Below are 26,595 nucleotides of genomic sequence, written 5' to 3'. Positions count from 1 at the left end.
AATACCGTCGAAATCAAAAGATAACAGGAAACCAGTACTTGTATTGAATACGTTTATATCAATCGAAAGTATTGCCTAAGCGTAGAATACGTATATGATATTATGATATCATACATTGTTCGATTATTTTGAAACTTTAAATATTTCATCAATCAATCTCATTCGTTTTATAATTTTAGTTTTGTTTTTGTGTTAGAGTTTTTAAAAAAAATATATTAAAACATCGAATAAGTTAATATAAAATTATTCATAAAACCTATGCAATAGAAATAGAGAAATTGCCGTTATAGTATGTACCTTCACAAAATTACTATACATAAAGTACGCACAATAGTAAAACAATAATCGTGAGTCAAATGAGACTCGCGGGACGCCGCGCCGGATAGGGAAATAGGCCCCGTGCGCATCGCATGTGGCGCCGCCCTCGCGGCTCAATCGGAAAGTTAGTAGATGCCCGTGTGTTTTTGATTTCAATCGATCAAACGTTTCGTGGTAGGAAAGAGACTTTCTATCGTAGCACCTTTTTTATATTTCAACCTGACTCTTCTTTGGTTGATTCCAAACGTGTGGCTGATCAGTTTTCGAATTTGAACTTTCATTGTTAATGAAAATGGCAACAGCAGCGACGTGCTTACACCGAAGCGATAAGCGGTGTGCGGTTCCCATTCAACTATAAAAATGCATTCTTATTATTATAACAGTAAAATAGTGTAAGAGTTAAAAAGCCAAGCGACAAAGAAATTGATCCTATGAAATATTCAGTCTTCACTGGATACAAAAAAATATCGAATAGTTCATTAATTTATAGTTATGAACAAAACAACACAAAAATTATGTTTTTAATCACACAAGGACCACAGCACCAGTGCCATACATCATGCTTTGAGGAAAACGAAAGAGCAAAGCATTAATTTATTAGTGCAAGAGGCTAGTGAAACTCTAAAAATACTTATTTAGTTTGTACGATTCTGCATATTTGCTTCAACGAGTTGTTATCCTTATACAAGAAACTGTAAAAATTCATGATTTAGTGTCGTTTGCATCAGATCAATAAAAACATTTTTTTTCATATACCTTCAACGTAACATCGTACGGAAGGTTTGTTACCCTAGTTTGTGGTAAAACTTTTCCCTCGATGATACGTTTACCATCTACATCGATAATTTCTCTCACGTTGGAGACATGCCTGCTTTCGAATAGTTTTTTACCTAAAATTCAATTCAATAATAAGCGGCAACACATTCACTCGGAAGGGTTGGATTTCTAATTTTTTTTGGTACTTTACTTACCTTTTGATATCGATTTTGCACGAAAAAAATGTAAATAGATTGATTGAAAACCACATTGGATTATCGTCGAAGTCATAACGTTAATTATCCTCGAAGTGCGTATGAATCATATACTACTTTGGAAAGCGCCAGTCAGCTGGGCATCTATGTATTGACACTACTGTTCGCATCGCGAGACGCAAGGGGCCTATAGTTCATTATTGAAAAATAAACAATGTACTATGTTTATTGCATGATAATCCAACAGAAATATTTGACTAAATATACAATACCGTAGATTTAGTTAACGTCAACCTGCCACAGGTTGTTGGGGCGCCAAAATAAAACACTTGAAGTGATCTAAGAAAAAAAAACATGTCGTTCATAGTGCGATCTAAAATATCCACACAAGAAACTTACGAATAAAAATGGGAATATGGCACTGAAATAAAATGAATATTATTTATACTTTTTTATAAACGTAAACGTTTATATTTACTTTTCTCTTTTTAGATTTAATGATATTTAAAAACATAACTGTCATTTAGTTTATAAACCACATATAAGGGGATTATATTTAAAAAAAGGGTGTGCATCTATAGAATTAATGACCCCCATTAGTGACCTATAAAATGTTTTGCATTCTGATTTACGTCGCCTTAAACGAATATATTATCGTAGTCTTTCTTTTTGCGTTACCTATTTAAATACAAATCACATTTGTACATCATATTGTTTGAATATTTTTCTTCCAAGGGGCGCTATTCTTGTTATTTGCATACGGCTGTCGGCACCGTGTTTTTTTTTTCTTCGGCTGGCTCTCTTTGGCATGGCATATGTAAGTAGTTATTGTTATAAACATATATATTAACATTGTAGGGTTTTGTACAATACCGTCTGGCTAGGTAACCCATACTCATCAGATATTTTTCCGGATTTTTTTTTTCTTATACAACATTTATTTTTGCTTTGAACACAATAATACTATGTATTATTTTGTTCTTGTTTGGAAGCATGAGTGCGCCAGTATAACTATAGACGCAAGGGACATAACATCTTAATTTCTATAGTTAAGTGACGCATTAGCGATATAAGGAAAGGTTAATATTTCTTACAGCGTCATTGTCTAAGGGCGATGGTGAACATTTACCATCAGATGGTCTGCCAAACTTGTATCGTAAAAAAAACAATTTCTACTGATCATATTAAATTGTTATTAACAGTATTTTTCATTTAACAAAATTTTAAATATTATTTATAAGAAGAAATTGTTATTCATGTAGGCTTTTAGTATTTCTCTAAAAATATTTGTTAATTGTTTTAAAAAAATTGATATTTAGAACAAGGTCATGATAAATAAGTACTTTTTTATCTAAAAAAAACATAGTTACTTGGTTTAAAAAAAAACTTTATCAGGTTTTAGTCATGTTGTTAGGTAATCATCGTGAAACAGGTCCGATGTTAATAACATTATTTGTCGTTCTCGAGAAGTGCAAGACTAATATGGACATCGAGCGTTCATACATTAAAATAATTTTAATCTTATCTAACTTATCAGAAGGTTTACATCAGTCTGTCAAACCGACACGACATGAGGAAATCATTTATATTAGACATGTAGTCTTTTTAACCGAGTTCAAAAAGGAGGAGGTTATCAATTTGTCTGTATTTTTTTTTTTTACAAAATAGAAATAACTTTAGATTGACAATGTCACGCCACTACAGTAGCACAATATTATAAATCATATAGAAACGTAACCTCTAACTCTCACTTCCAACTTTAAAGTCAACACATAAATTGAAAATCAAAACTGTATTTAATTATTATTTTTAAATCATTCGATCCACGTAAACGAAATATTTTTGAGTGCAAAAATTTTTTATTCAATTAATGTAGTATATATACACACTCGAACGAAAACTATTTGTATACATATCGTCAGCCATGAAAACATGAAAATTGTAGTCAAAAAGAATATAGAATTTTTATTACGTTAGCAGTACAATAAAAGAAAACGGTTAATCAAAAAAATTTGAGCCCAAAGCCTACTAATAAATGCACCATTATATTGAATTATTTTCTAATATAATGGTGCATTTATCGTTCTATTGTTTTAGGTATTTGGTATAATTTTTATTATTTTGTAACGCGGTATGTTAATTTTAATTCATTATAACAAAACGAAACCAGAAGAATTAATAGTTTTATAGCGAATATTTAAGAGATTAATATTGAATAGGAAGGTATAAATAGACTATAAAAATAAGCTAAACTTAAATTCTATTACAACTCTTAGCCTAAAAGTTTTTACATTTTTATAAATAAACGTACAATAATTTTATTTATACGTTTACGTCGTTAGCCCTTGACCATAAATTCTTCTCTTGAAAATCTTCGGATTTCGAAGCGGCATGCAGTACAAAGGAACTATTCGTCCCCCACGCTTTGTGTCGCAGTATTTATGGATTATAAGCTTTCTATCCTTTTTTGACACAATTTCAGAAATCCTCAGAAATCACCAATAGATATATACTACAAGTAATCCAAAAATAAATTCAAGCCAAAACCAATTTTATTACTAAAAGACATAGATATTGAAAATTTTACACAAATAAGACTAAAATTATCAGCATTCTCATAATTTTCAGTTTTGTACTCGTATATTTATACATATTCTGTTGATATCGCTAAATATATTTTGTTTTTTACTATATAAATTAGTATAAATAGCTGTGTCCTCAGGATAATAATATGCTGATAAAAATACAAAAAAAATAATAAACCAAATAACATTTAGATTTCAAGTCAAGTATTAAATTCAACAATACTTGGCAACATTGCATTCTGTCAATGTTAGATTGGATTCTGAAGACTGTAATTTTCCGGAAAATTTAAAGAAAACTGTTAAGATTTATTTCAAAAAGCTCTGAGAATCGCTAATTTCAACAGATTTTTCAACAATTCTAATCGTTTATGTCTACATGATTACTAAATTTTCCCATAATGTTAAGTTTTTTTTTCATAAACTTGAGATATCAATAAATGTCCTTACCTAAAAATTGATTTTAAACTGCCAATTTTGAGAACGCGAAAAATTATTGATAAAAAGCTGTAACTGTAACTGTAAAAACTCTGTGCTCAAATAACACGGATTATTTATTGGATAATATTAAAATATACTTCATCATGGGCGATAATATCGGTACGGCAGTGATCTTTATTTGTATCAAGAGCTCATTATCAAAGTGTTATTGTTAAAACATAATGATTTCAGATGATATGGAAATGCTTACTGCATTATACGATTTTGAGGCTACGCTGGCTAAAACTTTGAGTTTTACAGAAGGTGAATTCTTTTACCTTCACCAGAGTAATACGAAACAGAGGAACTGGTGGCATGTTGTCAATAAAAAAGGTCAAATCGGATTCGTACCGTCGAATTACGTCGCTGCAGTCAAGGTGATAATTTGCTCAATTATCCAAATTAACATGTAGTCAGTTGAGTGTGTTGAAAATATTTTTACTTCGAATTCAGGTTGAACCAGACTTCTTTTTGGCGTTTCTTAATGATTGCATCAAAAATTTAAATGACAATGATACAATGACTCCACCAAAATCAGAACTAATATCAAGATTGAATGAAAAGAAAAAACAAATACAGACTTTGATAAAACCACCAAGTAAAAAGCAGGCTGCACCTAAGCCTCCTCCACGACTTGATGACAGTACACCACCGAATGGTGTGTCGCCATGCTTCGACTTAAGGCCAGTTGTATCTCAGCAGCAGATTTCGGAAGAAAAACAATCCTGCTCATCTCCTAAATCAATGAACAGTGAAATTGCAAAGGGTATGTATTTTTAAATTTATAACATTTAGGAAAATGCACAGTAATATTACTGTTTAATTGCTAAATAAAAAGGTTATTTTCTTTTGTTTCCACTTTGTCTTTATTTGGTGTACATTAGGTTTATATTACATTAAAACATCATCATTCCCAAAAGATAACTGCTAAATTTCTGGCCAGTAATTTTCCAAAGAATCTATATTGTTAATTACTGGTGTTGATATCAGATTAAATTAACAGCTTGGCCTAATCAGAGTTAGTTTTTCATAAAAAAAATATAACGAATTGATAAAAGATGATACATATTATTTTACATACAAATTAGTACCTTAATAAAATTATGAATAAATAAGTAATACATTGCATAATGACATAATGACCAACATGACTTCTAAATTGACATAAAATGAACATAACATTATTCGAAAATAAAAAATATTAGTATAAACCTGTGCGTTAATTGCTAAACTTTAATTTTCTTTACATACACTACAATCTAATTTGAAAGTACATAAAATTTTCATTAAATATTCTTTTTTCTAGATAATGATGATGAGAAAAAGATTTTAAATGTCAAATTGTCATCGAATCAACTGTCCTCTGACACTGATAATCAGGATGACAGCCAGGACAGCAGTGAAAGCATAAAGCCGAATGCCATCTATGAGATTGTTCAATCTGTCCGTAGAGAGACTCAACTCAGCCATGACATGTCAAAAGTTGCTGTTGAAACTGTTTTGATTTCATTAAGAGTATGTTGGCTTTATATTATGTTATAAAAGAATATTTATTTTATTTACTAGGTTGAAGGTCTTGCATTCTGGGCAGGTACCACCTACACATCTAGTTAGTTCTATTGTGTTGGGGTTTTAATTGCCATCAGGTGGCCCATTTGCCTAGATTAAATAGATATTTAAAAAATAATACTACGGTGATTAATTTATTCTAAAATGTATTCTTGTTGGGTTGGCTAGTTTACTTATATTTCTTGAATAATTCATTAGAATGCAGAAAGTTAAGGTTTGTTTTTTTTACATTGAAACACTATAGTGTTACAGCCAATCGCAATAGTGAAACAATACGTCATTATTAAGACCTTTATAAACATTTATTTCATTAAAAGAGATTCACAAATATTTTGTATTTACCAATTGCATCATATGTGTATATAATCTAGTTTAATATGGTGTATGTAATTTATATGGAAATATGGATATATTCCTACACAGTTAAGAGATATTGTTATTACATTATAATTCTGTATCTAGACATATGGTATATAATACTGATTCTTAACCAACCAAACTAATCTCTTCTAGATGAATTTTCTGGAACTACAGTTGCTTAAAATAATAGTTTTAAACTAATTTACTTAAAGGTTTAATTTGTATTATAATTTCATAGGAATTTTTGCCTGGAGGTGCAGCGAGATCAATCATTGATGCATTGCTTCGAGAGGCAAACAGCAACATAACATGTCCTAAAAATGCAATTGACGCAGCTCCAGATGCACTGCGAATGATGACTGCATTGAATGCATTGTCCAAGGCAGCTAATGATGCTCAGCAACGAGGCTGGGCTCTACATGATGATGCTCATGATATACAAACACAGTTGTTAGAACTGATCTCTGTTATGGTAGGTTATACTATTTTAAAATATTTTTTTAGAAGTTTTCTATAAAATTCAATAATCTAAGTATCTTCAAGGCAAGCATGAATGGCTATCTCCTAGGAAATTCAAGCTCATGCTAAATCATACATATTCTGCTGCCAAACAACAATACTCAGTATTCTTGTGCTTAAATGATGACAAGAGACAACAATTTAGTTCCCAATGCACCAACATTGGTGTTGTATGTAATGGGTTATGTATTATGGACCAATGTACATTGGTGATGGTGACAGTGGCCCACTTGCCAATCTTTTTCCTTCATATTTTAAAATTTAACAAAATATCACCAGGCATGATAGTACTCAAGTGTAAGTGTATTGCCAATGGGAATTATATATGTAACTAATTACAGTAATGTTTACTTATATTTGAAATATCAGAGTTTTTTATATGGTAATTATTTAATCATGCTCAAACATTTTCTTAACCAAATTTTATTTATATCATATAAAGGCAGGCAGTCTATATTTGAAATAATTTGCTTTATTCAATGTACATGTTCAATTTATTTGATAATGTGTATTTTTATAATTTTAAGTATATGCAGTAAATAAAAACGAATATCATTTTTTAGTCAAATGCAGATGTGAATATCTCTCAACATGTATTAAGCAGCCATCGTTATGTCTATGTTACAACACTCGTCCAGTATTACCAGATGGAAACACGATGGCCCCTACGTCAACTCTTACTTCAAGTATGATAGTATTTTAAAATATATATAATTATATAGTATAAATAATAATAATTAATAGTATAAATATCTATAGATATTTAATATATATAACAAACAATAATTACTTTTGAATCTATAAAACCTCATACATCTTCCAATTTTTATTTTAAACTAGTGTTTATTGCCTTTGTTGAAATTGATTGTATATTGCTATTAAATGAATAAAACCTATTTTATTTTGAATATTGGGTATATTTAACTTACATATCATTTTAATTAGATTTTTTTTTATTTTTTAGGCATTCGGTGTGATGTGCGGTCTAGAACGAACAGCGCTTGCTACGTTGGCGCTGTCAGCGCTTCCCGCTGAAATAGCGCGCGACATGCGTGACAACCCGCGCGCTGTCAGCCGTCTCTCGCATTCCGCCTTGTTATTGTCTATGGTACTATCTATGGGTGACAAACTACCGATTACGCACTTTGGTAAGTCCAAAATCAATCTATAGTTATATTCTTTTATAATATGATCAAATGTTTATCATGAATAACGTGTTTTATTTTAAATTTATTATAGTAAATATTTTCATAATTTGATTTACTTTAAACATATTCCAGAACAACTTGGCGCCGAATTCGCTCAGTTTCTCCTCGAGTTGACAGAAAACCCACCGGAAACAGATGTTGATGAACAAATCCCTGATTTGTTTCTAACACTTCTTCTCGCATACAATTTACAATTTGAAAACTCATTTGAGAACTTATTACTGAACGCGTTGGAGACGATAGATAACGCGAAAATATTCTGCGAGAAAGTTCTTCTACTGCTGAACCGTGAAGGTACTCTCCAAAAATTTATCTCAATAATAAATTAACAAATTATTTAAAATAGTAAACTGGAGACGAATATATATACAATTATTTTTATGCAAAATATCAAATGTAAAAATATAATTTGTTACATTAAATATATGATATAATATACATACCAAATTTTTTAACGTCTTATAACATCATGTAGCATGAATACCTTAAATAGTACAAAAAATTAAAACACTTGTTTTGAAGTAAATAACTATCTTAGAGCAATTATAGTAAACTTATTAATACTCCGATTGAAAATAGCTACTCATACATTTGGGTATTGCCCGCTCCTATTATAAGCTGCTCTTCTTCTCTTCTTTTATTTTTATAAAGAATTAATAGTTTTTTTTTTGTATATTTAAAATTATATAGTATTTAATTTTAACAATATTATCACTCCCAGAGGATCCAGTGCACATTTTCGACCACGAACCGGCGCCTGCGCACTCCGTTCTGAAATTGGCCATAGACCTATTCAGCCGTAAGAAGACCGCCGAACATTTCTACACGAACGACGTGAAAGTTGCTATAGATATAATCGTGAGGCAACTGGCTGATCTCTCCGCTGGTGATGTAGTAAGTATTTGCTTTGTTAACAATTAAAATCGAAATTACTAATAATAATTGTACAAATATAAAAAGATAATTCTGAATACTGATTGTCTCGAATTATGGTGATTTTGCTTGGCAACAAAAATCAACTGATATAACATTGGACAGCTCGTGTGTGGAGCAGCAGTAACAAAATTAAAAAATAATAAATTCTAATCTTTCCGGTTTTCATAAATTCTATAATTTGAAATAAAATATATACTCTCTACTTGTATAATTGCAGCGTCGTCAACAATACCTCAAGATACTCCAGGGAATAATTCGCAACACAGATTATGGATCACACTTACATAGAAGAGACGATTTGCTTCGTTGTTTCGCGCGAATTTTCTGCGAGGAAGGCGACTCGAGTCGTGATGACCAGACACTTGTACGGGCTATTTCTAATGAGTTTCCGCAATATTTCAAGGCTTAAGCTGTGGATGGTTGGTGTGCTATAGAAAGCTATAACGTTGAGCTTAAAATACGTTGGAACACCAGAAGCTTTAGCAGGACCTTCTTGGATAAATTCATAGATACTTAATCCCTACAAATGTAAATCTCCTCAAAAGGACAAAGATTAACCTACTTTAGGGAGGGGGGGTACAGTTTTTTTTTTTACTTTTGAATCCTCAATAGCAATGGTTATGGGCCAGATATAGTTGTGGAGATACCTTAATTTGTGACGATAATAAATAAGAAATACTATTATCTAGAATAAATATATCAAAGTAAAGCTGCAATTTTGTCCAAAGGGACAAGAGTTAATCTACCTTTTCATAAAACTGGCAGTCAGATCTACTAGCCACCTGTCATATCGCCCATAAGTACTGTAAGTTTAAATTGTTATTTACACCACTACCTATTTCATCTAAGATATTATGTCCTTTGTATCTGTAATTCACTGCTCACTCACAATTCCAACGGGACTCAGGAATATAAAAGTCGATTTGAGGGTAGAAAAAATGATGAATGAGACATTTTATCTAGTAAAAGAATATGCCCCTTATCTAGAAGACTATATAGATGCGTATGCCCCTCAGTCAGTGAATCAAATATTTTACGAAAAGTTTTGATGTTGATGAATAAAATATTTATCGAAAATACTCTAAACAAAAAATATAGTATTATCCCACTACAACTGCTAGAAACAGTGGGTTCGGTTTTCTGAAAATGTGTGCTTAGTACTGTGTGTATTTAAATAGTATTTAAAAAAAAGTTTCAAATAATTAATAAGTAGATCTTAGTGTTCAATCTGTTTTACACTATTATAAATTGACAGGACTAAAAATGTTATAATAATTGTTTAATAATTTTCTTATGAAATATCTAATAATTTTCATTCTTCCATAAGAATGAAAAAAAAATCCATTAAAATCTATGATAGAACAAATGTTATTTGAAAAGAGATGACTATATAATAATTACCGTATCTATACCAACAAAGCATATATATATATATAGCTATCTCTTTCTCGTGTATGGTATAAAAACGGGATAGCAAGTATTTTTTGTCCTGTCAAATTAAGTTAGAAATTGTGTACGACAAATTAGCACGATTGAAATGTTTTGTCTTTAATCTTGAAATTTTAAAGCCTAATAAAACGAAAAAAAAAATAAAATTGATATTTGTAACGTGTAATTGGCTGTGTTAGTATCTATTTAAGGGTTTGCCTCGTTATTATTGTGTCTTATAATGATATATTATGCTCGTAAATATAATGTTACTAAATAGTTATGCATGCAAATTATAGAATATGGATCTCAGATTTGTTCCAATTGCATTAAATCATATTGACTTATACTTGATCGATGCAGTTTTATGATGTTAATAGTAAAAACTATTTAAGATTAATATAGTTATTTCTTTAGAATAATAAGTTGCACAATTCGAAGAATATGGTTAAAAAATTATCAATTTGAAATATTTATTCGATCGATGATTAAATATCCACATAATTTAATTCATTATTTATTAATATATTTACTGAGACAGTATTTAACAAATGACAGCTTACATTTTTCTATCTATTTAGTATAAGATCGAAAATAATGGTAAAAAAAAATACAATATGGATATTATTTTCGCTGTTAATTCAATTACTGTTTATCATTTATTTGCATTTAAAATGTATTCTCTATTAAAGATATTATGGTTGTTTTAATATAGTAATGTTGAAAACAAATGTATAGTACGTGTTTTATCAAGGAGTCAGGCCAAAGGATAGCAATTGTTAAATTAATCTGTCGTTTATGTATGGGTCTTTATAATACGGATAAAAATAACAATATACCTTCTAAAGAGAAGATATCATATTTGTTTTGTTATTTTTATTCTTATCTAATATAAATGTAACACTATAGCTTCCTCTGTAAGATCTAAAGTCGTATTTTAAAATTATATTTTGAAGACTTAATTTCCAAACTACTAAATATAGAATCATTATTATGACTGAACTTTTTTGCTCGTTAATGTAACTTATATTGATAATGTATACAAGATTTTCAGGTATGTAATATGAACAAACTGATGCAGGAAATATGTATCTTACCAACCTTTGGCCTGGCTATCGGTTCTTCAAACGGTTAATAATAATTACAACAATGGTAAGCGCAGATCTGGCCGAAGCACAGCTCATTTATTGCTTATTAATTTTGAATGTTGCATAAATTGAAATCATATATTTAAACTGAATGACTGATTCTGACACGTGTCGTAAAGCCTACGCGCTATATATTTATTTATATAGTCTATTCCAATTGAAGAAAAAATAAAGATAAACAAACTTTAGATTTACGTATTTAGTGCGATTTTCTAATAGATCAACTTTATTGTGCAATACTAAAATTTCTTGATTAATGTATCTTTATTTATAATACAACAGTATACTTTAATTTTACTTCCAAAGTTCCGATAAAATATTCGTTGACTTTTAAAACGCCATATCGCAAATCCATAGTGAATATTAAGATTATTCAACCAATGATATCTCAATTAGATGTTAAAAAAAAATTATTTGAATTTTGTCCTCTAGCGGTTGGAATAGGCTGTTGATGACGGTGACGGTTGGTCGGATATGTCCCTTCGCCACTTGTGCTGCACTTCGCCAGATTTGTATCGACTCCTAAAAAATATTTTATAATAATAAGCTCTCTGTCTTATAAGTTTAATACTTAAATTGTGTGTACTTAGTCAGGATATTTTGTTTTTATTTTATGTGCCAATCTGCACCAAAGATACTAGTGTGATTAGGTTAAACCTAGGCACTAATAGCTTATGTATCTGTCAATTATTCCTAGCGTTATTGCTTAAAACCACAGAATATATTTACTTATTAGAAGATTATATTCTTATATGAAAAAATAGTTGCATTTCCATAGATTAAATACATTTAAAAGGCCTAAATATAGATATTATTTATTATCTTATGTTCGTATTTAAAAAATAAATCAAAAAGGTTTTATAATTGATATTATTCGGATGATTCGAAGTTTGAATTCGAAGATTGAATGTCTATGATTAAATATGAATTAATATTATAGAATGACTTATTAATATTCTAAATTATGTATTCAAAAATATAATCTCAAAATGATGTGACGTTTACATTGTCCAAAACGAATAAAGCATGAATATTTTTTGTAAATAGAACTTATATGATGTGTTTTCAATAGATATATTTTAAGAAATAAATCTGAATGTTTATGAAAATTTAAGAATATGTCTGTCAAAATATATTGAAAATGAATTCGTATTTAAATTATATCTCATCGACCAATGTATCAGGGTGATAAAATAAATAGATTTTTTTTTTGTTCAAGTAGCTACATCATATGATGTTATTATTAATATACTATAATGTTGATTTTACGTCCCATGTTAGGTCCGTTATATATAGTGGCATAACTATTTTTGGTTATATTGGGTTACTAATTAAAATATATGTCAGAATTCCCATAAAAAATATTCTTGACTAGCAAAGAATCAGAAGTATGTTCAACTAATGTCACAGATTCAGTTTATTCAATTGATGATCGTAACATTATATATATTCTGAAGTCCACGTCTCTAGGTACTTAAAATCGACTCTGGATTATATATTTATAAATATTATTTATATATTCAAAGATAATTCGATATAACAAATAGTTCAAAATGAAAAATTGAAATGTCTTTATTATGTAATATTACTTACTCTATACATAGTTTCTTATATTATCCATTTATTAAATCATCAAAGTATAAGATAAATGTAATAAATTAATTATCGATTAATTGTATTTATATAGTTGTATTGTTTAGCATGTGTTGATGAATTTGTAGTTGCATTTGAGACAGCTCAAAGCAATGCCAAATAAACTAGATATTATAAAAATGTGTTCATTAATGTTCGAAAAAAACTCTAAAAATTATGTTAAAATTACTTCTGTGCTACAATGTTTAACTTTATATATATCATTAATATTCCACTGGTTTATAATTTGACCACATACATACAAATAACGCGAGATCATTTATCCCTCAATTGCACTACAGTAACCTATACAACCACCTGGATTAGTTAGCCGTGTAGCCGTGTGAAGTATTTCTTTTCATCGGGCATTTCATTTGAAATTAATTATTCAATCAGTGTGTGTATGTGTGTGCGTGTGAATTTTTTTTTTAATGGGTGCGTTCTTATACAATAGCTCTTTGTAATATTCATTTAGGCGGGAAAAGAATGGTGACACTTGGCTTGTAACTGATATCAAAATGATGGCTAATACAGATATCTTTGGTTTAAATATACTAATAATATAATAAATCATATCTAGTTACATAAAATTAAACTAGTTTCTGGTTATAAAAGTCGTTTTTTTTTATTTTGCATTGGGTTATGTCAATTGCAAATTCGAAAAAATAAAGATTTATTTTCTTAAAAAATTAACTACACTTATATTACATTAGAACCTCAATAGTGTATTCTTCTATGTTTGAAAAAGTACTTCAAAATGTTGATTTTCCTAATAAGCCACAAAAAATATATATCAGCAAAATAAATACGCTTTCTTGCCATAAAATAATTTTAAACCGTTTTTTTATTAACGCAAAAACGCTGTCAGTCATTTTGATGACGTCAGATTGTCGAAAACAATAGTCATATGACCGATACTCATTCAACGTTAACAGCTATAAACATAGATAATACATATAGACTGGCTATAAATATTTGGTTGTTTTTTGATAAAATAATGAATTACAATAGCAATCGTTGGAGCTAAATACTAGCATTAAAACTCCAGAAAAGTTGTTTATCAAAGTGCCAGGTGATATTGAAATGAGAGTTTTTGCCTATGTGACGCTACACTATGGCGGCTCATGTTTTAGGTCACGTGATATAGACTAAAAATTTCGACTTTTATTTTAATATAATAAATTAATAATGCGCTCTTATGACTCAATATCAAAATATTTAAGTATATTTCTACATACTAATTACCGGACAGAAACTAGTTCGGATATTCGAAATGTAGGTATTTTGGTATATAAGACCAAACAAATTGACATAAAAACAGTACAGGCTATTAAAATTTGACATACGTGTTAAAATACAAAACGTTGTAATAAAATACACCTAAAAAAAGTCGAATGCTATTTTTCATAACATTGTTTTTATAAAATCGTCAATTGACGAACGGCTGTATCGCGCCAACGTTCGGATAATTGAGGATTCGGAGAATCGAGGTTCCTCTTTATTACAACGACTGACTGTATGACTATTATCATACATATATGATTGCAACTAATCAGATTAACAATGTACTACTATTTACAGGAGAACACACCATTCAATGCAACATAAAAGATAATGACGGCATTTACAATTTGTTTAAAATCACTTTTCAAAAACAATATTTTTTAACTTAGTACGAGGTAAGTTATTATTCAATCTATCCAACAGTCTTTTATTTTCTGTTAGCTCCAAAATATATCTACGTACAACCAATGCCTTAATTTTGTAACTATCCATTTAGTTTTCATATTATGAGAACTGTTATAGGTACATATATACTTCAAACAGACTACTAAGTGTTTATCAAATATAATTGCCAAATCTGATCAGTTTCTTCAGATTTGTACCCATAACATTGTAAGAGCCCAAAGTTACATTACCAGGGTTAACTGACATCTTAGCACACCAAACTACAAGTCTATCCATGAGACTTGGTGATCTTATTTGGCAATTACATATTAAATTTAATGAGATCATTTTTAGAATGAACATAATTTTATTTTAAATAAATATTGTTATGCAATTTAACGCTGCAAGAAAGTGTGAATGATTAAAAATTGTCTACTTTATGATACGGAGTTAAAATAACATGTTTTTTTTTTAATTTTAATGTTAACGTATAAATAAATAAGTATCAATCACAATGTTGGTTTAATTTAAAATGTCTTAGTGTTTCACATTTAGTTAACCTTTTTTATTAATATACTTATTTACTATTTTGTAACTGCCTTATAAAATTAGTTCGTGAGATTAATAATAAAAAATATTGGTCAAAGATTTACAGTCCAGCTAATATAAGTTTTCTTTATAGCAAGCCGGCCAAACGAAATTGACAGTGATACTCCTGTATCTCGAAGTTTATCCTGCGTCTGATGTCCACCCGTTGTTGTCGGATTATAACCCATAACCCATCACAGTATGAGAATATCACAACTCTTACATATAGACTGCTCCCGAGTATTTGACTAATGACTATAAAAATAGTTTCCCTTGAAATACTGTGAGGTGAGGAGTGTGAAAAAAAATAAAACAACTCGTTTTATACATGTAATTTAATGTACCATTATGAATGCGTATAAATATTTAAAAATGTAAAACAGTGATAAAATTCATAGTAACCAATATACAACTGTAATCAACACAACTAAGTTTAAAAATTATATATTTCAAAAAGGCAGATTAATACAAGTACTTATAAAAGTTGAAGATTATAAATTGTTTCAGATGCAAAATGCATACATAAAAATATTAATTTGCAACTCTTTTGATTGGTTAAATAATTTATTAGAAAACTGTTTTTTTTATTTTGCAGATTAAACGTGTGGGTTTTATAATGTAAAAACTTGGCCCCAGCGTTTTTAGGGATCCTTAAAAACGGGAATATTTAAAATTTGTAAATATGCTCTTTGCATTGAGTAAAAATTATCGCAATAACATTATTTAAAACGACAAACTACTTATGATTACAGTCTTCGTACGGATTGTATATTTTCGTAAAAAAACGATAAAATGCATCAAATTTTACATTGGAATGTAACTTTTTACAAAATGGAATATAAATAAGTTTCGCCTAATTAATAGAAAATTTACTCAATTTCTACACAAGGAAATAATATAAAGGTATCCCTCGTATAAACACATTGAGCTTTATCCTATATAATTATTGATAAACATGCTACATGTATTTACGTAATACGTAGTAAATTGATTATAACAAGTTTTACCACAAGACGTTATATCGAATTTGGCAACTTGATTGAACACTTCGCTTAACAGTAGGTACAGACGCATACAACAATTTCTAAACAGTATACAATAATATTTTTTTTTCTCACAATTATCAATATTGCTATTGATTTATCTCGATTTGAAGCTTATTGAAAATTTTAAATACTACCTATTATAATATTGATTTCAAAATGTTTTATTAAATTAATTTTGTAAACGTTGCTTCCGTCAGATGCTATTTTTACTAACAATAAATATTAAGGGTAGATATTCACTACGAATCAATCACATTCTACAATCTATCGAACACTCGCACATTACTTTAATTAAATTTAAATTTATATACAAATTACAGCTAAAATATCTTAACTAAACGCCTACTAAAATGTTTAATAACTCGGTTACTATTTTTAGGTATATGGCCACTGATTTTTAATTTTTTATCTGTTATAAACAAATATAGGTAATTTTATTGTTTTTTTTTTATTTTTTATTTAATGAAATAATCATTCCGATCGTGATCATATTTATCTAAACTTCAATCATTATTATTACTGCGAATCTAATACATTAACAGTAATTACCACAGGGTAGCGAGTACAGAGAAGTTAAAAATCAATTAAAATATTTTCGTTGAATTGATTTTTTAATTTATAAAATATGAATTATATATTCATATTGTAATTATATTTTAAAATTATATTTCGATTTTCGATTGGAATAAATTATGGTCCAAATTAAAGAAAATACTTTTAAAATCAGTCATCATAATTTTGAAGACGGATTCAAATTGATAGGATTTTTTTTCATTGAACAACGCACAACTGTTCAATCATAACGTTACTCAAATATAATATATATAAAACCTTAAAGCAACAAATTGAGCTAAAAGGCGTCTAAGAGCTCACAATTTTAATTTTCTTCTTTAACATAATACATTTCTTCAGAGAAGTAAATTGTTCAATTTTGATTCATAACAATACTGATTCATTTACGTTTTATGAGTTCAGTGTATTACACGTGCTACTAATATGACAAGTTTTATAAAAAAGAACAAACAATTCAACTAATACTTATACCAAGTTAAATCATTTTGAATCGTAAAACAATTTTATATATCAAGAATTTACAATATTTGGTGTTGTGCGTTCCACTGCAAGCATAGTTTTTAATATTCATTTGTATTTGTATATCTATGTTTATTTAATTTAAATCATTAAAACTAATTTTATTGCAAGTCGACCGGGCTGTTTAATTTAATTTATTTAATATTTAAATTTCAATATCAAAAACAAAAGACAATTTAGGTGGCAATTTAAGTTTCGAACCACAGATAAAATACGGAACAGATAAAAACTACGCTTGCAATGTTTATCTCGATTACCGCTACTTCGACTGGATTCGCTTAGCTCGGGTTCTGCGTGACCTTGCGCAGCCGATAGCCGCCGGTGCCACGCACGGTGTAGAGCACCACGATCGCCACCGCCACCACCGACATCCCGATGGCGTTAATGACAATCGCCTCTGTTGTCATCGAAGCGTATGTCTCGCTCCTGCGTACCGCATGCCCCGGGTTAGTATAGCATTTAAAGTGTACATTTTAAGGGTACTAGAACCTCTTTAATTCACTGTCATGTAAAGAAGTTCTTAGGCAATTACATTAGTAATTTTCGCAGAATGTCTTATTTATAAAAAAAGAATAAAGGTTTATTAATAGTTATTCTAAAAAAAAAATACATTTAATTATTATTAATTTTCAATAACTTATATTAATATGATTTTGTTGTTAGTACTAACATTGAAAAAATAAGTATTATTTACATGCTTTATGTTAGAAGCGATACAGTTCAGCAAAGCATACACATGCTCATAAAAATTAAAAGTCAATTTGCCTTACAATATTTTATTACCACAAAATATTTTTACTTAAATAATATCAATATCAAACAATTATTTTTAATAAAAAAGAGTAAAAAATAATCTATGCCTTAGTTTATAAAAAATATATTTTTGGTCTGATGCAGACCGAATCTATCATATAATTATAAAAGCCTCCATATTTGTACATAGGTAGGTACTTTTTATCGTTAACTTAAAATGTTAAAAACTAAACTTTATTTAAAGATCTAACCATTCATTGTAAAATATTCTTTTTAAAATTAGATTTCGTATATTTATTACAACAAATAACTACAGAATATCTGGTACGGTCGAAAATACTTGACCGATCTTTATATCGAGAATAATCTAATTTTGAATATGTCACATATTAGTAAGGTAGGTACCTAACTTGATCGCATAAAAATCTTTGTACATTGTCTTTTAAAATATTATCACTGCAGATTTCTGTGTTGTTATTTATAAATAACTAATTGAAATGAATGAATAAAACATAAATTTTAATAATGTCTCCAACACTGATAAATCATATATAAAGTCAAAACTGTAGCTAAGGCAGTTTTGATACAAACATCAGATTATTTTTTAAATTTGGAAGTCTACAAATCAACAGATGCTCTCATTTCACGGGAATCTGCTTTGAATTTGTCCCTCGACACGATATACATGACGACGGCGAGTATGGCTATGATGGCAACACCAATGGCGTTGATGATCACTCCTTCGTCTGGCAGCCCGCTGTACCGTTCCGCGCTGTGGATACGTACACATACAAGCAACTAACACAACACATGCTTAATAAAAATACAAAAGACAGAATTTTTCATGAAAAAATGTATGAGACATATAAATAATGATTCCAACTTAAAATAGGCATTATACGTACATGCAATTATGATATCACATTACATTGCTTTAAAATCGTATACTTCGTATAGTAAAATAAAAATGGCGAGTCGATTGTCTTATGAAATACCAACGAAATGAATAACCAGTGAAAAATACCTGAGTTCTCCCACAGTTGCATTTCTGAAGTAAAATATACGATGAGTATGTTTAAAAATATATTCGTGGAAATGCACAATAATATTTTATAACTTCTATACTTTTATAGGGTCCTAAGGAAAAGCATGCTTTTCATATAAGTAAAAACTCCAGAATTCGTCTGTCAATAACAATCTAAATATGGTTCTAAGTATTATGTAAAACTAATCGATATCTATCTAAACGTTGTAAGTAGTTAAGATATACGTACCCAAGGGTGAAGAGAGCTTTTTCAGTAAGTCCAGTAAGACAAGCACACACTCCAAGGACAAATGTCAGTATACCAAACGCGGCGTGAATCGGCACCAATGAAGCCCGGAAGTTCGCAGTTCCCTTGTTGCAGATCAATAGGAGCAGAAAACTGAAGAATCCGACAGCATACTGTGAATTTAAAACGAAAGTTTAACAACTCGTCTGTACCGATATGACTTTTAAACGACTTCGCGATTTTTAAACTAGATCGTACCAAAGATCAAACTTGAGACGAAAATTATTTTTATTCCAAATAAGTTTGGTAGGAAAGATGAAATGTATTCAAATAAGATGTGCGGTTCTTCTGAATTTTAAACTTTATGCTATGGTTAAATATTATATTTAAACCTCTCACTCTCACCCGTTACAAAAGAAAGAAGATAAAAAATGTTTAAAAAGATTAAAAGATCTGGAGGGAAATATTTTGATAAAAATCTTATATTTTGTAAACACCAGAATAAAGATTAAAATCTAAACATTACCTGAAGACCGAATAGTCCCATAGCAACGAAGCCGACCCAGCTGTGCAGCGAGTAGAAGTTGTTGATGCCCTTCTTGTTATGGAAATCGAGAACAGCAAGGAAACCAATGACTATGCAAGGGAACGCCAACGCGTGGAATATTGCATGCAGCAGTTTCACGTAAATTCGTCTGAAGCAGCGGCAGATACGGTAGAGCAGCACCGCTAAAAATATAATTATTATAATTAATGGACGTATACAATTAGGGCAAACTTGCGTTCGTGTGGTTACACGGGCAAAAAGAAATAATTTAAAGAATGACACTGTCACTTTAAACAATTATAACTTGAATGGGAAGAATGTTTTACGATCAACTAGCGTAAAGTAGCGTAACAAACATATACGCCATATGAAGAAAAATTAAATCAAAACTCACACATACGTCAGAATCTCGAATTTAATTTAATTTGAAGAATTTGTCATATAGCCAAAGGCCAGCTTAATAATAACTTTCTCAATAACCTCCAAAAACAAAAACAAAAAACTTACAAAACCCGCTGAATGTGATGAAACCTGCCACCATAAGGGTTGGATGAAGGTTAAATTGCTTCTCGGGGATGTCATCAGCCCAGCCATAGCCCTCTCTGTAGAAGAAGGTCCAGAAGATGGTGAGCGCTGACACACCGATCAGCAGGATGGTGGCTAAAGTGATGACTAGAGCATACTCGCACCACTCACAAGCACCACGCTCATGTTCATCCGACTCGTACGAACGGCTGCGTTGTCTAGAACAAAAAGAAAATAATTAGTATTTTTTTTTACATAAATAACTTATAATCAATTTACAATTAAATTCAAATTATACTCTTTACATTCTCAACCATGAAAATGTGAATATCATGTAATTACGATCGTTGCCATTGACATTCAAGTAACAAGATTATTAAAAATGTAATAAATACAAACTTGACTTGTTCTAAAGCTTATAATAACAATCAAATAATAATAAAATTATAATTGCTCAAATCGTTCGCAAATGTGTCAGGATTAAGATATTTAAAAAAAACCTATACAGTCAAAATTTAAAACAAAGCTTAAAATGTAACACCCAGACTCCGCATTTAAATTGGCACACTCATCTCCTGAATGGTGTTTGTTAGTTAACCCGGACACGAGTCAGGAGGTTTCCTGTTTGAATGGAAACAGATAACTGAAGCAGACGGAGGCTTGAAAGGAAACCGCAATGCCATTGATACTAAGTTCCACGAGAACACTTGTACCCTGTTGTTCGTTTTACGTTTTTTTTTACACTTCACCTAACTGTTTACCTCCCATCCTTTCCATACCTTTCATCCTTATCAAACCTTTAAAAATTTCTTAGATATATTAAATTAAAGTAATTACTTTCAAGTAGTTTTGATTAAGTTATTATTAAATTATTGAGGGTCAAAATGAAAATAAATTTTAGTATATTTAAACGCGAATTTAAATATTACAAACATGTTATTAGATAATATGTTTTATGTGTTGTATAATAAACATAAAATATCTATTATGTGTGTATTCATTTATATTTGTCGTCCCTCTAAAGCCCACTGAGGTGTCAGATGTCATGAGATCGTCGGAGCGACACCGGATGCCCTGAGATTTCATGGGACGTTGTGGTTATATTAAGTTTTATGTAAAACGAGATAACGTTGTTACGTAATTATGTACCAGTAAAAATTATTAGAAATTAGAATAATTTAAAGAATAAGCAACATTAACCGTAAATACGATGGACAGAAAAAAGAATTACAACGCCTAGTGATCGAGGAACGCTCTCTGCGCCAACCACAAATAAATAGGTTCAGGTCGAGCAAATGATGATGAGCGAATGATGACGACAAGATCGAACTTAATCTTCAATATTTCCTTTCTTTGATAAATCTATTACAGAAAATAAATAGAAAATATCAGCTATTTTGTAGATTCTTGACCGCGATTTTTTATGGCGTATGTGACAAACGAACAGGAAGCTCATTTTATAAAAAGTGAACCACCGCACATAGACAACTGCAACACCACATCCTTACTTGCTTACCGGCCTTTAAGAAATTAGTAGAGAATTCTTGAGGTTACCGAGTGGTATCAGTTCAAAAAAAACTTTATCGGAGTTTTTATTTATATTGAAAAATATTTTATCTCCGATTTTCGAGTATACAATATGTAGATTATATAAGGATACAATCTATCATCCCGAATAAAATAATTAGCTATAATACAAATATAATTATTAAACTATGATAGCTTTATCATAAGTCAAGTTCGAGCGTTCAATCATATTAACTTTCCAATATAAACTAGTTTAACCCGCGTTAGATTTAGATCATACAATAAATGTTCCTGTTTTACAGTTTGCAATATATCTTTAGGATCATAGCGTGAAGTCATATGTTCTATAACCATTTCCTATAAAATGACAACTTAAAAAAAGAATTTAACGCGCCGGTAGCTAAGCAAGTTTAACCATGCTCTCCAGCTTTTTATTATAAGCATAGACATTTAATATTTATTTATATTCGTCAGTGTAAACTTGGTTTAAAGTTACACGTTGGTCCTTAATCAACTTAAACACTACAGTTAACTACAGTATAAAGTCGGGACCACCGAGTAGGTTCCCCTCAAAATTGGTTCTACATTGAATAATAAAGGTTATATTGGGTTAACGACCTTGGACTAATTTGATTTACTTCCATTAATGGCAGACTGAAGTTTCATAATTAAAACTAATATTAGATCCTCACGTACGTTAAAGATATCTCGAGCTTATATCGTACTAGCTAAATCTGTGGTTTTAGCCGCGCGAAATTTATAAAACTTTGCCTATAGCACACAAACCGTCAACGTTGTACCCTCTCGTAAAAAAGTAGCCTATGTCCTTCCCCATACCTCAAAGATCAAAGAGTGCCGACCAAATTTCATCTAAATCGGTTTAGTGGTTTAGGTGTGAACAGACAGACAGACAGTTACTTTTGCATTTACTATACTACTAATATTATAAATATACTAATATAGATATATTCGTTTCATAAGTATTATTATTGTAGCTTATTAATTTTTGTTATTTAAATTGGATGTATTATATGTTAACTACTATTTGAGATGAATAGACATCGAAACAGTTGAATCAATAACCATTAAAGTGGGCCATATGTGTATTCCTTTCAAGGAGGTTATATATCATACACATTGATGTAACTTGCCATTACATGGCGCTACAGCACATATACACAGACAAGACAACATCCGCCGTTTTCATTTTATAAATATATAATTTAATAGAGGATAAATAAAATGATACTAATAGTGTATTGAACAATTTTGAACATATAAATTTACAAAATGTTGCAATTGAACAGGCTGCTATCTGATAATATGTCAACAATCTTTTTTTTTTGTTTTATTGAGCTGTAGGGTCCACTATAGGTGTTGTGAAATCTAACCTAATATTTATTAAGTGCATCCTTTAAGCACATAGTGGCATAAACCACTTATATGGTGACACGGAACCAATGCACCAGTAAAAGTATTCCAATGCAGAGTTGACTTCTGAGAGATCTACCAAGTTACAGCATTAAGCTCATCGAGCTTAAGTAAATCATTAGAATAGGCGAATCGACGCATAAGTAATGATTATTGTGATTCATAAAAGTACTTATCGATTAATTTAATAACAATATATCTTTTTATCTTTATCGAAATGAAAGGAAACATTAAAATAATATTTAGTCATGATCTTCATGTTGCTAGTGAAAGTTTTATAGCATAAGTGTGCACCGTTTAAAGACAACTTTATAAATTGTTAAAGCTTTACTATTAATTCTTGGTAGGTCTATGATTAGCCAATCGATTTTATATAAAATTATTATCAGCACAAATACTACTGTAATAACACTTTGCCTGTTTTCCTAGATACATTTTTTCTTATGCTATAAATTATATCCGCGCTTGGTGCAAAATAATTTATCAAAATGACGATGATGAAGAGTAAGAGACCATTGCCCATAGACATTGGGCAAATCAATATATCGCCAATGCTCCACCAACCTTGGAACTAAAATGTTATTTCCCTTGTGCCTGGTTCATTCGCCCTTCAAACCGGAACACAACAATGCTAAGTATTGCTGTTTTGTGGTGGAATATCTGAAAAGTGGGTGGTACCCATCCAGACGGACACAAAGTCCTAAAACGAATTATACACCACAAATACCTTATCTGTAGCCCAACATTCGCAACCAAATTCCAACGTCATGGTTCACGTTGGTAACAACTAGTGTCAAATGGCAATTTATCTCATGTTTTGTTTATAATCGTATTACAGAATTGCGACGCCATGACCATGGATAAATAACAGTCCATTTGACACGGCCTAGCAAGGCGATCGAAGTCGTGACAGGTTGTTTGTGAAAGTAATGTGCTAAGGGGACAACGCAACTGAAAATTACCTATTTTATTTAAGATATTTGACAATGCAATCGTTGTCTATGGGCACAAAAAATAAAAATTTGGGACACGTTCATATTTTTTTAGCAAGATATCGAAGGGGGCACCTTGGGTATTAAAGTTATTGATAGTTTATCAAGACAACAAAGACCAAAGATGCAATAAGAACAAAAGTAAAAGACGCATTACCATACTCAGAGCCTGAATTGGAATAGATAGAAAATATTAAAGATGGAATGTGCACCGAAAATATTACTAAATTAATGTGCGTAGGCAGTATACTTTTGTAACAAATCAAATCATCAGTCAGATTGAATACTAAAAATTGGGGCAACTTCAAAATGTAGACAAATGGAAACAGTTGGATAAGTCAAACATAAATAAAACCATATAAGTATATAAACGTTAAATCGTAAACACACCATTGTCAAATTACATAATAATACGCTTCATTGATTTTCTAACTTTGATTAGTAGATAGTCTACAGATAGGCTACAATTAAAATACAATTCGTCATGCAATTTTGTAAAAATAATATCAAAATTGCAACACTTATCCGATCTGAGAGATACACAATGTCTAGTTAATTTCGCTGTCTATTTCACACTGTCGTACGTATAATTTTGATGAATTGCGTTTTAACAGTTTATACGCAATTGTATGCGGAGGAAACGCCAGCTTTCAAATCTTAGTGAGATTTTCTCGTGCATAAAAAAAAGCGGCGAAACGAGTTGTATCATCTAGCTGTTCTACTTAAACGGTTGCATTGAAGATAGTAGAAATGTGGCGTAGGGTCTTGAGGGGCGAAGGGAGGGGGGATCGGTCAACGACCTCCCGGGCCATGGTACTCCTGGCCTACATGGGACATGCTTCACTATTGCTAGGTCCAAATATTAATTAATGAATTGACGTTAATAATGATAGCAATAACGTATTAATTTGAACTAATAACATATGGATTATATTGTGATCAATAAATTATATATGTTAATAAATAATATACAATAATGAGACGCATTTACTGCAAATAATTTAATTAGACACTAATCGTGTCTTATTCCTTTTTGGTTATCAAAGTCCATAGAATGAAGTATAACTCTTCAAAAGTTTTAAGTCGAATGCTTTCACAAATTCGAGACCAAAACCGTCAAAAGGCTTTCTTAAGATTGCATAACAATCTTAAGAATAACCGTTAAATTAACCACATTCATTCCAAAACTTCTCAGAACTTCGCCTCTGAGAGACGGGAGTTCCCGACTGCCCGCTGTAATGACCACACAAAATGAACAAGAACCCTACAGACGTTGGCTAGTAATCAAACTCTAAAGAGCTTGTTTAAAGGTCTATTTTCATGTATTACTCGCAATGATAGTGTTTCAATTATAGACACAATTCCGACAAATACTAATGAAATTAAAAGCTTAAAAAGATAAGGGAATTTAAGAAAGTTAATATAAAACAAATGGCATTTCAGTAATACGTTGCTTGGTGTAAAATCGATTATTGATATCAACAGGTCAATAACCTCTTATCATTTAAGCATTTGAAAGTAAATACATATTCTCTCTGACATTTCATAATAGTACCATAGCTTGAAACTTATGACTAAGAATTTGATTTGAAGAAGAGGATTGAGGAATACAGTACAATTATGTGTAAATCATTATAAAACTCCAAAACAAGCGTTATACGCGTTTTTATTTTACAGCGTTATGTAGCGAAGATCTTTTATTTGTAATTCCATTAATATGGCATGATAAGGTTGAACAATTTTATACCTTTGTCTTAAAATAATAAAAAAATCTTTAGTATAAAATAGTATCAATGAGCGATCGTAATAGAAACGTGAAACGTACATAGGTAAAATAAAGGATTAAAGATTTTTAGACATTTTATGAGGTAAAAAGTATGGATGACCGGTCGGCCTGCCAGTTGAAATTAACGCTTGAGTATGAGAAGTAGAGAAATCTCTCGCTCATTAATATTAGTAGCTTAAACAATGTTTTGAGATTTTGTATTTATTATTAAAATTAGG

At 30.2% G+C, this 26,595-nt stretch overlaps 2 protein-coding genes across 8 annotated transcripts in view; one reads left to right on the top strand and one right to left on the bottom strand.

Moving 5' to 3' along the window:
- Positions 1 to 4,107: 4,107 nt before the first annotated feature.
- LOC113400040 (NCK-interacting protein with SH3 domain) lies at positions 4,108 to 9,485 on the top strand. The gene is made up of 10 exons (XM_026639407.2): positions 4,108 to 4,471; positions 4,544 to 4,728; positions 4,805 to 5,117; positions 5,658 to 5,866; positions 6,519 to 6,752; positions 7,363 to 7,485; positions 7,764 to 7,947; positions 8,080 to 8,301; positions 8,729 to 8,901; positions 9,161 to 9,485. Exons 1-10 carry the CDS (start codon positions 4,456 to 4,458, stop codon positions 9,350 to 9,352), a joined length of 1,851 nt encoding a protein of 616 aa, XP_026495192.1. The 5' UTR covers positions 4,108 to 4,455; the 3' UTR covers positions 9,353 to 9,485.
- A 6,242-nt stretch (positions 9,486 to 15,727) lies between these two features.
- The window catches only part of LOC113399855 (plasma membrane ascorbate-dependent reductase CYBRD1-like), a 62,697-nt gene continuing 51,829 nt past the window's right edge, over positions 15,728 to 26,595 (bottom strand). For 5 of the 7 annotated variants that reach the window (XM_064215626.1, XM_026639109.2, XM_026639114.2 and 2 more), the window contains 4 exons: positions 20,624 to 20,859; positions 20,096 to 20,298; positions 19,573 to 19,742; positions 18,306 to 19,070 (listed from right to left, as the gene is read on the bottom strand). In XM_064215626.1, coding sequence (XP_064071696.1) covers positions 18,917 to 19,070; positions 19,573 to 19,742; positions 20,096 to 20,298; positions 20,624 to 20,859 — 763 coding nt within the window. In that variant the 3' untranslated portion in view covers positions 18,306 to 18,916. Of the gene's footprint in view, positions 17,972 to 18,305; positions 19,071 to 19,264; positions 19,347 to 19,572; positions 19,743 to 20,095; positions 20,299 to 20,623; positions 20,860 to 26,595 lie in introns of those variants that run through there. The other 2 variants (XM_026639110.2, XM_064215627.1) reach the window with 2 other exon arrangements.

Source organism: Vanessa tameamea, chromosome 8 (genome assembly GCF_037043105.1).
Source record: "Vanessa tameamea isolate UH-Manoa-2023 chromosome 8, ilVanTame1 primary haplotype, whole genome shotgun sequence".
Lineage (NCBI taxonomy): Eukaryota > Metazoa > Arthropoda > Insecta > Lepidoptera > Nymphalidae > Vanessa > Vanessa tameamea.
The sequence above is the reverse complement of the archived record's forward strand: the minus strand, read 5'-3'. Positions and strand labels throughout refer to the sequence as shown.